Genomic DNA, 13,204 nt, shown 5'->3' on the forward strand with positions numbered 1-13,204 from the left:
CTGTAATAGTGTGGCCAGAAACAATGTAATGTCGCCTCATCTGCTTTTAGCGGTCCGGTCATAATATTTTATAGGCGGACTATAAACCTTTAAAACCATGCCGACACATTAAAGGAGTCAAAGGGTGTATATGTTTTTTTTCTAGTTTTCCATGTATCCATGTTTATCAAATGTTTATCAGGACATTTGAGAGGTCTGGCATGACATGAACAGCCTGTTTGTTGTTTTACTGCTAGACGATTTTTCATATACTTTTATGTATGTGTGTGTGACTGCACATATGTAGTTATTTGAAAGAAAAAAAAAAAAAAAAAAAAAAGAGAGCACAATAAAACAGTATAGCGGAGTGTGTCGGGCCGGCTTGCCAAGCAGAGTGCAGATAAATCACAGGATGAATTTTTAATGCAATCTCCCAGAGGCTGTTGGATGTTACAGAGACGGCACTGGGCTTTTTTTTAATTTGTGTGTGTGTGTGTGTATATATATATTGTTATTTTCTCCTTCAAAATTACTTTATGTTTATGTTTCATGTTAGGATCAAGAGGTGTGACATTTACCACTTCTGAAATAGTTTTGCGTGCTATTATTGGGTGGTGATTTGTTTTTCTGGGTTTTAGTGTAGTTTTACTATGAGGATGTTTTGGTCTGTGTTGTCAACTTCAGTACAAACAAATGTTTGTTTCTGTGGCCGGCTAAAAATATTAAAATCCAGTTTGTCTTTATCTCCCTGCTTCTCCATCTGTCGATCTCTCAGCTTTGGTCCTTTGTTTACTTTCGGAGGCTTGCTCCACCTCTCTGTCATCCTCTTCTCTCCCTCATCTTTCAGTCTCTCCTCACAATACCTCGTAGTGTGTGCTGTTATCCAAGCACTGCATGCACTTTAGGCACAGACTTATTAAAAATAAGAGCACATAAACTCCTTAGGCGCATGGCCTGAGCACACACACATACACACACACACACACACACAGTACAATGTTTCAGTATGGTTGATTGTTGGAGAAAAAAACCCGTCACAGGTATAGAGACTCCAATCACAGCTGATATTGTGCGAGTGAGTCTTGTCCTTGGCATTGGGTTGTGTAATTTATAGCAGATGGCCACAGAGAGACAAGATGAGCCAGGAAGAGACTGAAAGAGACAGGCAGAGTCATTGGATTCTGCTGCTTCTAAGTAAAGTAGCCGCTACTGACAGTGTGCGTGTTTAACCACAACACCTTGAACTGAAAATGCTTTGACTGCAGGGCATTAAAGGAGAACTCCAGGCAATTTTTACGTTAATCTTGATCGTTGTACCTATGGGAGTACTGTCTATAGAAAAAAAAAACGAGCCAAATCTGTGCTAGCAACACAGAGCTAATACAGCTATTTGTAGCATATATATCCATTTTGTGTGTGATCCATCTGGCGTTGGTGAGTAGAAGTCTTGTCAGTGTCGATCCTTGTGGTTTCCTTAGTCGGGCTAGCAGGCCCGGCCGGCGTCCCTGCTTCTGCTTCCTGCTCGCCCTCCTGGCTTCACACACAAAATGGATATATATGCTACAAATACACACAGAACTGCTGCGTGATGATTATTACCGGAACCTGGCAAAACACGCTCACTCATCCCAGACGGCAGCTAGCAGCTAAGAGGGTAGGTGAATTTAAACAATGGCTAAGTTGCTAAACGTATCTTGTTGTCATGTAAGGACCCTGTACATGTTGCACATACATTTTAATTGCATTTTGTGTCTGTTAAGAGGCACAAAGACACTCTTTATCTTATGCCCCGATAACTACCGTTTTAGCTGAGTGGGAGCTCTGGGCATTAGCTGTATTAGCTCCACGTTGCTAGCACCAATTCGGCTCGGGTTTTTTTCTATAGACAGTATGGATTGTATGGGTTTTATGTGCATACTTCATTCATAATCTTCATGTTTAGTGACCAATGTTGGATTTTTGCCATGATATGTTCAAGGTTTTTCTTGTGTTGGTGTGTGCGCACATTAGTTTAGTACACAGTGAGTTGTAAATGCTGTGTAATGTGGTTATGTAACATGCCAGCCATCCGGCCTCACTGGAGCATGAAATGGAGTGTAATTGGTAAGTGTGTGGTTTAAAAGCACTATGCAACAATGGCATACATGCTGGTGGCTTACAGACAGCTGGGATGCATGTTTGTTTCTGATTCCTAGAGGGGAAGAATCACAGGCAACCGATTTTTGCTTCCCTCATACGATTTTACAGGTTGTGGATTATTCATATGTGGCTCTTCAGAAAGTTATCAGTTGTTTTTGGATGTCTGAGCTTTAGTGAAATAATTTGTTTTGGAGATAGATGTGGAATTTATGCAATAACTCTGACCTGGTTTGTACACTGCATGCAAAAATGTCGATCTGTGTCCAGGTTTTCACTCCACAGTGAGCTAAAATAATGTTTATCTTACACGTTTTAATTACTTAATAATGATATACAGCATTACTACATATTCCCATAATCAAAACATTAATGAAACTTTTATATATATATATATATATATATAAAAGTTTCATCAATGTTTATATATATATATATATATATATATATATATATATATATATATATATATATATATATATATATAGTGGAGTAAATGTTTCATGTTTCAACCAGAAAGTAATTATGCTTAATTTTCTGGTGATGTGTTATTTATGTTTTGCCATTGTTCACTGATACTGTAATATTGCTGATATTTGGGGAACATGAGCAGCCAGACGATCAGGTAGGTTTTAAACCACAGATTAGCCAGTTTAGAAAAGTATTTATGACATTTTATGTGCAATCCCTTTCAGTTTTAGCTCCACACAAAGTGGTTTAGATAATATGGCTAAACTGTTGGGTTGTTTACAATTTGTCTGGTCACCTGAATTGCTTATGTGTCTTTCCCCTGCACACCTTGTTGTGGAGTTGTTGCTGTGTTTAATTTTCTACAGCCAATAGACTATAATGTCCAAACTTAATTTGAGCATGATATATTGAATTTGGAGAGATAGCAGCATTAACGTTGGCCCTAGAAGACACCTGAACTAAAAATGTTACTTCCAAGGATCAGCTTTAGGTCAATGTGCTGAAATTGGACACAGTCTAATTTTGTTAGTGAGTGACACTGGTGGGTTGTTACAAGCATCTGGACAGAGATGATTTATGCTCACTCTCTAACACATGCTCAGTTGGACAGAAGAACATATTGCACGATTGACCTCTGGGTTATGTGCCGGTCAGGGTGGATTCAAGGACAACCATGGTGTTGTCTTTAACAGATTGAGTGTGCGTTTTTGCAATCAGGTTGTGAAGTCAGTTTTTTCTCTGAGATGTTTTGCTGTTTTTGTTTTTTTCATTAAAATTGAAAAACTTTATAAAAAACACAGGGTAAGGCATTTTGTTTTAACAAATAACTTAATATTTTCTGTCAACCTTTCAAATTAATGTGAAATGTGAAATGTGAAATCCTTCATCGCTTCTTATCTTGGCTACAGTAGCTTACTTATTGTGTCACTTGTCTAAATGTCTGCAACATTATCTGGGCACACGCTGGCCTAGACGGTTGATTCCTGTAAGTGAGTCCTCCTTAACTGCTCTGATTTACATGGTGATCAGAGCGTCTGGGCAACAACTCCCCCATGGTCAAGTAGTACTGACACACACACACACACACACACACACACACACACACACACACACAGGATACATGGACACTCTCTTCGCAATGTGGTTTATGGCTGCTGAAGCATTTGCAACGGCTCATAAAATCTGCAACTGTTGGTCTGTTAAACACTGCTCTGAGAAGGCACACAAGTAATAAAGATACACATAGGATTGTACGCATGCATGAAAGTACACACACACACACACACTCACTCACTCACAGTTACACTGTTATCACCTTTTTTGTACAATACTTTTCAAAATATACCATGTTCTCTACAAAGAGAAGAGGTAAAACATCAGTTGGAAACAGTGAAAATATAGTTCATAGCTCAATAAAGAAACAGTGCAGTGATTCCCAATGTTCTGTAACAATTATTTTCACTATTAATCCGACTATTACATTTTCAGTTTGTCACAAATTGGTGAAGAATGCATCAACACATTTAAGTGCAAAATCCAAAGATTACACATTTCAAATGATATAAAACACATAAGCAGAAAATATTCATATTTCAGTTATGTATTAATCAATCAAAATTGTTGTAGGTAAATTTTCTGTTGATCAACTGATTGTTGCTCTGCGCCAGTGCAATTTAAAGCTGTATTGACTGTATTTCTTTTGTCCTGTTGCCTATGTTGTGAAGGAGGCTTAGGCTACATTTACATTGCTACGTTTTGTTTTTTAAGCAGAGTCTTGAGCCAAAAGTTATCTCCGTGCACACGTGTTTTTAGCTCCAGTAGAAGAACTAATCTCTGTTTAAACTAACATGCCCAAAGCGCATATCACATCAACATTCTTGTATACTGGGCATAAACAGGAGGCAGCATGTATACTCTGCCCATTGCTGTTAGTTGCCATGGTAATGTTAGTAGCTTAGTCTCAGAGACGTCATGACCCAAATCACAAAGGTCTCCGTTTGCGGCCGTTGAGAATGCAAGACAACCCTGGAGATTCCAAATCAAAACGGGGTCAGAAGTGTTTTCAAATTTCTCCGGTTTAGGGGCTCTGAAACGACAGAGCAGTGTGAATGCAAGGTTTAAACATAGCAAAACATATTCATTTTTAAACCAAAACGTAGCAATGTAAATATAGCCTTAGGGCCCTATCTTGCACCTTGTGCAGCGCAGTGCAAAACCCGACGCAAGTGTCTTTGCTAGTAATTCTTGGCGTATTGCTATGTTGAGGCAGCGGGAAGTGATCGCGCCATTGACCAACAAAAACCTGTAACCTCTAAAGTCAATAGCGCAGCATTTCATTGTTATTTTAACAGCGAATTAGTAAAATGTGCCTAGGCTTATGCACAGCATGCGCACACTATGCTTGTTACACACACACACACACAGGGAAACACAGCAGCACACAAACATGCAAAATATTACAAATAAAAATATTACGGTGCAAATCCGCCATCATAATAGCAATGCGCCAAGGTACAAACGCGCCTGGCTTTTAAAGGGAATGGGAGCTGACACTCTGATTGGTTTATTGCATGTTATGCCCAAAACACACCTATGAATTAATGAAGACACTAAGTGCAATCCTTTTGAACCATGCGGCCGGCGCACGGACCCTTTTTTTCCGCCGTCAAACTAGCAAAAGTGGATTTGGACACACCCTAAACGCACCTGCTCCATGCATTTCACGCAGTGCGCTTAGATCGTTAAAATAGGGCCCTTAATATGTTTTTACACATGCCTCATAACACTAATGAATATTTATTGAAATCACATTTAAAAGTATTGATTGCCTGAAAATGTCAAATGAAGTCGTGCATGTCATGGTGATAAAAAACAAATAAGACATGATGATGAAGATTTTTAATAATGGCATATTCTTTCAAGGTATCTAAATTCACTCCATGTCTCTCCAGTGCCAAAGTGTTGGAGAATCACAATTGAGTCCCAGCGGGAATGTAGAGTCTAACCCTTCCGAATATTTGTGCCACACTCTACATACTGAGCTACACACGCTGCGAGGCTGCAGTTATTGTGCCGTGCTTGTCCTACATTCCCTTAATAGCTTTATCTCACTGACTCTGGTGAAAGAGAATGCCACCAGTTCAATTAGGAATAGGATGAAGTGTGTGTCTGTGTCTGTGTGTGTGTGTGTGTGTGTGTGTGTGTGTGTGTGTGTGTGTGTGTGTGTGCGCACACGCAGTTGATCCTTGGATTTCAAGTCGATTGATAGTAGTGCTCAAGCTACACTATACGAAAAGGTCATATCTCCTCTGTGTGTGTGTGTGTGTGTGTGTGTGTGTGTGTGTGTGTGTGTGTGTGTGTGTGTGTGTGTGTGTGTGTGTGTGTGTGTGTGTGTGTTGTCAGTTAGCATGCCTGGTGTGTGTTTCTCTTTGAGTAGTGTGTGTAGTGAATAAAGGGAAATGTGGGTCTTGGAGATAAGCAGCTTGTTGAGAGCAGCCTCCTCATGTTGAACTGGGTTATGTACCTCAGGCTCCCCAACATAGTGCGATAACCTCTAATTGTTATCGCACTATGACATTGATGATTTCAACAAGCTTTTCATTTATTTGGCAAAAAAAGGAGAATGTGTATTGCCATCTACAGGAACTTATGTGCCTTTTTAGCACATGAAGATTGAAATATTACAGAATATCAATTGAAATATCTTGCATTTATCAAAGTGCCAACCTCAGTGTAGCTCTTACAAAAATGTTATCCTTTAAAAGAAAAAGAGAGGAACTCTTAAAGTTCCGTCTTTTGAATAAGTCAGAATATGTTAAACATAAAAACAGTTTACATTGTTAGTTAATTTCCTATCCTGGCCTGGGCTGGGACACGCATTCATACGGTTTGATAAAGTACTTATCATTGCACTTAGAATAACGAGCGTAGCTGTCAGGTCCTCCTGTACGTCTCATCTCCGTTTTTTCCTGCATCCACCGTGTGTGTGTGTGTGTGTGTGTGTGTGTGCGTGCGCGCATCAGTCGCGGGGGGAACTGAGCAGCCCCGCCCGCTGCAGAGACCCAACAGGATTGAAACTGCAGCCGCTTCAGCGACTTTAGAGTGAAAAACCGTTACAGCGTACATTGATGTTAAAATGTATACAGGTTGGCAGGACGGTCTGAAATGTTTTGCACGATCTTTCGCTGTACGTTTTGTTGGTAACTTGTCCACACCTCTACTTTCGCGCGAAAGGGGAAACACACTGTCTGAGGTCACATACGGGCACGAGGCTACATTGCACATGCGTCGAACCGTGCGGCACACACACGCACCGAATCGAGACAAGCGGACCGAACGGTTCGGATGTTTTTTCATGAACCATACCACCCCTAATATATAAATATATATATATCCAAGCACTGAGGAATTAATATGACAAGCACTGTATATTTCTGTTATTAATTATACAGTTGCCCCAGAGAATTTACATTATGTGTATTGCTGCAAATGTGCTTTGATAATAGATTATAATGCACTCTCAATGTAATTATGCTTGCAAATGGTTATCCCATCATCCATTCTCTACATTGCCACTTAAGTTCCCCGTTGCATCAGTTTTCCATTACATTTAATTACATTAGTTAATACCTAATGGTCAGATGTTTACAAATTCTCACATAACTAAAGCCACCCACTGAAATGCTGTGACACGTTAAAAGATGTAATCAGCAGACATATATTTTATAAGGTGTTTTTTCATATAAATTCACAGGGACCCATCTGGGTGGTATTAATTGCACAGTGCAAATCACAAAAGCCTCAGTTGCATCTTCTCTTCTCCTTCATCTCTTTACTTTTCCATTCATCTTTGAGTTCAGCCATTTTATGTCCTTTTTTTCTTTTTAAAGATTATGTACTGTTTCCACAGCCCTCCTCTGCTGTCCTCTATTCTCTTCTCTCTTGGCTTCCATTGCATGCCCCTTGTATTTTCTGTTGTTTACTCTCTTCTGTGCTACCCCGTCTGATGCCTCCCACCTGATCTCCACGTTCCAGTCTTTTCCTCCTTATCCCTCCCAGAGAGTAAGGAGAGCAAATGAGAAAAAACTAATGTGCTGACATAAATTCCCAGGGCCTGAATGTCTGATTGAATCTGGACAGGTAGAGAGGATATGAGGATGGTGGTCAGATGAATTTCTGATAGTTGTGTTAACATGTGCATGTCAGGGTCAGTGCCATTAAATGGAAGCTGTCACTGAGTTACGAATTGATTTCTTTACCATAAAAAAGATACATGTGCAGTCTGCAGATAGCAACACACACAAAACGCCATTTAACCTCATGCTTGGTGAGACAGTAAGTGTGTGTTTGTCTTGATTTTTTTTCTTGCTGTTCGGCTGTGGTGCAAGCATTTGTGCGAACATGTGTGTGTGTGTTTGTTTCATTTGGGTGTGTGGTGGAGAGAAGTCCGGCTTCAACGGGGAGGCCAAAGCTCGATTTGATGGATTAAAGTTCAATCCCTTGTTAAAAACCTCTCTCCGGTGGTGACCTTGCTGTGTGTGTTTGTGTGTACAGGTTTGTGTGTTTTAGTGTTGCCAGTCAATTTTAATCAGAAAGTACTACATTTGAAAACTAACTTCTCGTTCATCTTTGCCTTTCAGAGGTCCTTCCGTTCCTTTAGTAACGATGACCGCCACGTCATGGCAAAACACTCCACCATCTACCCCTCCTCTCAAGAGCTGGAAGCCGTCCAGAAGTTGGTGTCCACTGTCGAGTGCGCCCTCAAACACGTCTCTGATTGGCTGGATCAGAGCAGCAGCGACGTCCACAGCCAAGTCGACAGCCAACCAGCAGACACCACAGAGGAGGACGATCCTGGTGATGAGCCCAGCAGTGAAACTGAGGATTCCAGTGACAGCTACAGGTGGGGTAGTAGTGATGAATAACAGAGCCAAAACTAATGTTTTATTTTATTTTATTATTAATTTATTTATTAATGGTTTTGATTATTTATTCAATATAATAATAAAAAAATCCATAAACTTGACATGACATAGGAGGCGACGTCCTCCGGCTTGTTTTATCTGCCAAAAATGTTAGAGGAATGGTTCGACATTTTGGGAAATACACTTTTTTCGTTTTCTGGCAGAGAGTTAGATAAACAGCAGGAGCATGTGCGGCTCCAGAGGAAATTAACTTAACCACTTGACAATCTCTGGGCACATTCTCCATGGTCGGCTATCTTGATGAATCATTTTTATTAAGGGTTTACTACTTCTCTTTAAGGTCTTGAATTGCCTTGGCGGATTTTATTTTGCAATCTTAACTGGCAGCTTGGAATTTTATCTTTTAATCATACAGCTATTTTGAAGAAGTGGTGTTATGTTTGGCAAAGGATGTTGGAAACTTCTTTAGGACTGAGTTTGATTGACGATGATTTTTTTTTTTTTTTTAAATCTTAATCTTTTTTTCTATACATCACAAAGTAATTTTCCTTTGACAGTATTTTGTTGGATGTATTAACGTTTGAATTTTCTCAGCTGTATATTGAAATGTGTGTGTCCTTGTATTCATAACCACATGAGACACGAATGTTACTTGTTCTTTATTTTCCCTTAAAAACAGAGAGCCAAGCAGTGGTAGCGTGCTGTGTGGAGTGATGCGGATCGGCCACGTGTCCAAAGGCCTCCTGATCAAAGGCGACATGGACCTGGAGCTGGTGCTGATGTGCAGAGACAAACCCACACAGACACTGCTGGACACTGTCTGTCACAATTTACCCACACAGATAGAGGTTAGAGACACAGACTAGCACAGGTGCATGCATACAGGCACATAATGCTGCTTCTAAGTCTCTGTCTTTTGTTTTCTCTCACACACTCGATCCCAAACATATTGCTAACACACACAACCTTGCATCAAACCTTCAGTCATAGTCTGCCAAATGCAATCTGAAAAAGTTCTATTTTTATTGCGTAGTCCTCTCCAATGTCAAGAATTAAGTTATTTGGATAAGCTTATGCATTTTACGAGGGTTTCACACTGCTAGGTGCGTGTGTATGAGTTTATGTGTAAGTGTAAAGAGAGTGTTGGCATAAGTAGGCAAGAGACAGCAATGTTGTCAAGTGAGAAGTTGAGAGGTGTTTTAGTATGCATGAGTCATGTGTGATTAATGCTTTTCATCATAAGCTCAGTGTCATGTTTCCTCATTAACATGTCATGGCAAAGAAAAACTGAACACACGGATCCCTACAGGACACAGAGTGCAACCAAAATGCAGGCACAAATAGGCAGGACATAGTTTTCATCTTTTTTACGTGCAGTGATTCTTGAACGTGTTTGCTTGTAATGTTAAAATGATCTAGGAATTAAATAGTATTCCACTTTTTCTGGCCTTATGTAGCGCCTAGGGATTAGAATCCCCCGTGTAAATCCCTTAAGCAATTTGTTCGATATATATTGTGGCAGCCAGGTGAGTTTGTGCATTCTCTAAAAATCTTTCTAAAAGGCAAAATATTTAGCCATGACTACTAACGTGTTAAAAACTCCCTAGTCTATATCCTTTGCGTTCCACTTCCGGGATTGCTCCGGTGCTGCAGGAAATTCTGCCGGATGCATGTATTTTCCGTTTCCTTCTGCTTTCTTTGTGTTGGAATTTTAAATTCGGTGGATTCATGAGCACTATTGTTGACTGCTCCTCAGATCTCTACAGGGTAAATTGAGACAGCTAGCTAGACTATCTGTCCAATCTGAGTTTTTTCTCAACCAACTATTTTGCAGTGGCTCTGTGCGGAGTTTAGCACCACCCATGACGATTCTGATTAGTTTAAAGAAATGTCTTTAAACCAGAGCAAGTTTTCCACCCATCCCGAATGCTATGTGGAGTAGCCAGACTCTCCTTCAGTGTGCTTTGGAGGAGGGTCTGGCAAAGCAAGACTAAAAACTCCCCCAACTGGCTGGCTAGTGCAGAAATTACTCAATGAATAAATTCTGCCCCTGTGCCTCTTCTCTGCTCGTTCTCTTTTGCAGTTAAGTGGTGTGAGAGAGAGAACGACAGGAAGTATGTGTGTGTTTTCTGTGTGTTTGGGCAGGGAGGTAATCTCATGTCTCGGCCCAGTGACCAGAGATTCAGATTTTCTCATCAGAGCAGCAGTGTTAGAAACACACACACACACACACACACACACACACACAAAAAAAAACACATACACACACACATACACACACACACACACACTTGTTTTTGTCACTTAGGAGGACATTGTAATGACTTACATTAATGTCCTGGAAGCTTATGCCTGGTGCACAGGAGAGGATTTTCAAATCTTAACTGAAATATTAGCAACATATTACCGATTTTAATATTTTAATCGTAACAACACAAACACCAGTCAAGATGGAGGACCACACACTTTATACTAAACATTTTCAGAGTGTCAATTCTTGGGACTGGGATCTCACAGAAACTTGCGTGATCAAACGTGACTTCAGAAATAAAACATGGCGGCGGACTGTCGTCATTAGCTGGTTGCAGTTTTGTGTAATTTGGCAGATAATCGGTTCAGACCAGCCTTGAATTGGGAATGTCCCCGCGATTGTTGGGAGTGGCGAATAGGCTAGATTATCCTCTCTTGTGCCAGACCTTACATCGCCAGACCCATCAGATCGCCACAGTGCTGTATCAGCGCTGGAATATGGTCTGGTTACATCGCTTATCTATTCTGGGATAGGGGAAAAAAACCTCTGGATGTTTTTTATTTCTTTAAACAAATCACAACCGTCCTCTGAGGCACTAAGCCCCCAGATGCAGCGACGATGCCCTCGCAAAAAAAGATAACATAGATAGAAGAAGGGAAGGGAGATCACACGCCGATGTTAGGCTTTATCCCAACACTGTACATCCAGTACATCCACCCTACTCTAACCCTAACCATTACTGCCACATATTGTAATTTCCCTTACGGGATTAATAAAGTATGTTTACAAAAAAAAAAAAAAAAAAAGTATTAATCCAAACATAAGTGATTAACCTTGTGAGGACCAGTCACCATACTGGGACTGGATGATATATTTATTGTCCAACAACATGAATACACACACAGGTACAGCAGAAACAACTACATGCAAACTTTACATGCAAAAATCTTTATTCAATACTTATAGTCGGTCATGACTTTATATGCGTTTGTGAGTCTGTGTGTACCTGTTTTTGCCAGTGGGGCTAATGTGTGTGTACTTGAGGTTGTTGTTGCAAAATGTTTTGTTGTTGTTGCAGGAACATTGGCGTGGTTGATCCCATTACTGTAATAATTTTATGTAGGCACATGTGCCACCACTGCAAATTCGGCAGTAATTGATTCCTTCAGAATGGGGGCGGAGTGAAGCATAGTTTACATACAGATATGCAATTTCCCAAATGGATGTGTGATACTGAGAAACAATAGAGGTGAGACACATAAACACACACAAGGTCATTACGTTGTCTCTAAAATTCGTATGGAGGATAGGGCTTGTACCAGCTTTCATGATTTCTTTTTAATGCATCTCACAGTCATTCAGTGCCCTTTATTAATTTGCATGTTGTCATGAGTAAATTCAGGATGGATGTTGTAGTGTTGCTACATGGTGTTGTAGGTACAAATGTGACATTTTTAGATCTGTGTTCATTATGATGTGTGGACGCACGTTAAAGATTCTTCTCACATTTCAAAATGCTGCTTAAGTTCAGGATATGAAGGTGATGTTGTTGCAGCATCAAGCTCAGATTGATTTTGCTTCTTTTTCATCTGCACTGAGTCATGCTGTGACGTTGGCCTCTGACCATCCAGTTATGTTTGTTTAACACATGACAGAAGCTGACAGAAGAGAAATATGAGGTCACAAGCTCCTTGCCCGAGGCAGCCATCTTGGTACGAACTACAACAGAGCCCAAACTCACACTGACGATTACCCTAACTTCACCTGCCATGAGGGAAGATGAGGAGGAAGAGGAGGAGGAAGAGGAGGAGTTGGAGAATGGGGAGGAAGGACAGCATGAGGAGGAGGAAGAGGAGGAGGAGGAAGTGGAGGAGGAAAAGCAGGAGCAGGAGAAGAAGAATGGGCAAGGTAGGAACGCACAAGTTATAGTTTTTCCCTCTTTCTCACTCCACACCCCAACACACAATTTCATTTTAATATTGTATTTGTATGTTTTAGAACTGTTTTACTTTCCCTTAACAAGAGGTATGACCTCACCTAACTGATGTTGACACAAGACAAGACAGCTACAGGATACATATCACCCACACACACACACACACACACACACACTTTTTTCATGGGTAGCAGGAACTGATTATAATTGGTTGTGGGAGGTGGGACAGGGAGGCAAGGCCAGCAGGGCAGCCAAATCAATAACCGAGCAGTAGCAAGCTGCCCATCCATCCTTCAGCTCCCATCCAACCAGACACTCTGGTCTCAGAAAGAGATGAGAGATGGCATGAAGGTTAGCCGTACATCACTCCATGTGCCACGGCAAGACGGAGAAGACCGTTTGTATTTTTCTCTCTCACACACCCGAAAGAAGAGGAGAAGCCATACACACACAGTAGTATTTTGTATGAATTAAGATACCTGTGACACTGGATGTCTAATTGCTCAG

The 13,204-nt window shown here is 40.6% G+C and overlaps 1 protein-coding gene across 4 annotated transcripts in view; it reads left to right on the forward strand.

Annotated features, from left to right (window-relative positions):
- LOC120545445 (spermatid perinuclear RNA binding protein) overlaps positions 1–13,204 on the forward strand; it is an 88,140-nt gene that overhangs the window by 52,667 nt on the left and 22,269 nt on the right. For all 4 annotated transcript variants that reach the window (XR_005636698.1, XM_039779764.1, XM_039779762.1 and 1 more), the window contains exons 4-6: positions 8,226–8,488; positions 9,190–9,358; positions 12,417–12,669. Coding sequence is in view for 3 of the 4 variants with exons in the window: in XM_039779764.1 (XP_039635698.1) it covers positions 8,226–8,488; positions 9,190–9,358; positions 12,417–12,669 (685 nt within the window). In the remaining variant the exon portion in view is untranslated. The remainder of the gene's footprint in view (positions 1–8,225; positions 8,489–9,189; positions 9,359–12,416; positions 12,670–13,204) is intronic.

The sequence above is a fragment of the Perca fluviatilis genome, chromosome 17 (genome assembly GCF_010015445.1).
Source record: "Perca fluviatilis chromosome 17, GENO_Pfluv_1.0, whole genome shotgun sequence".
Taxonomy (NCBI): Eukaryota; Metazoa; Chordata; class Actinopteri; order Perciformes; family Percidae; genus Perca; species Perca fluviatilis.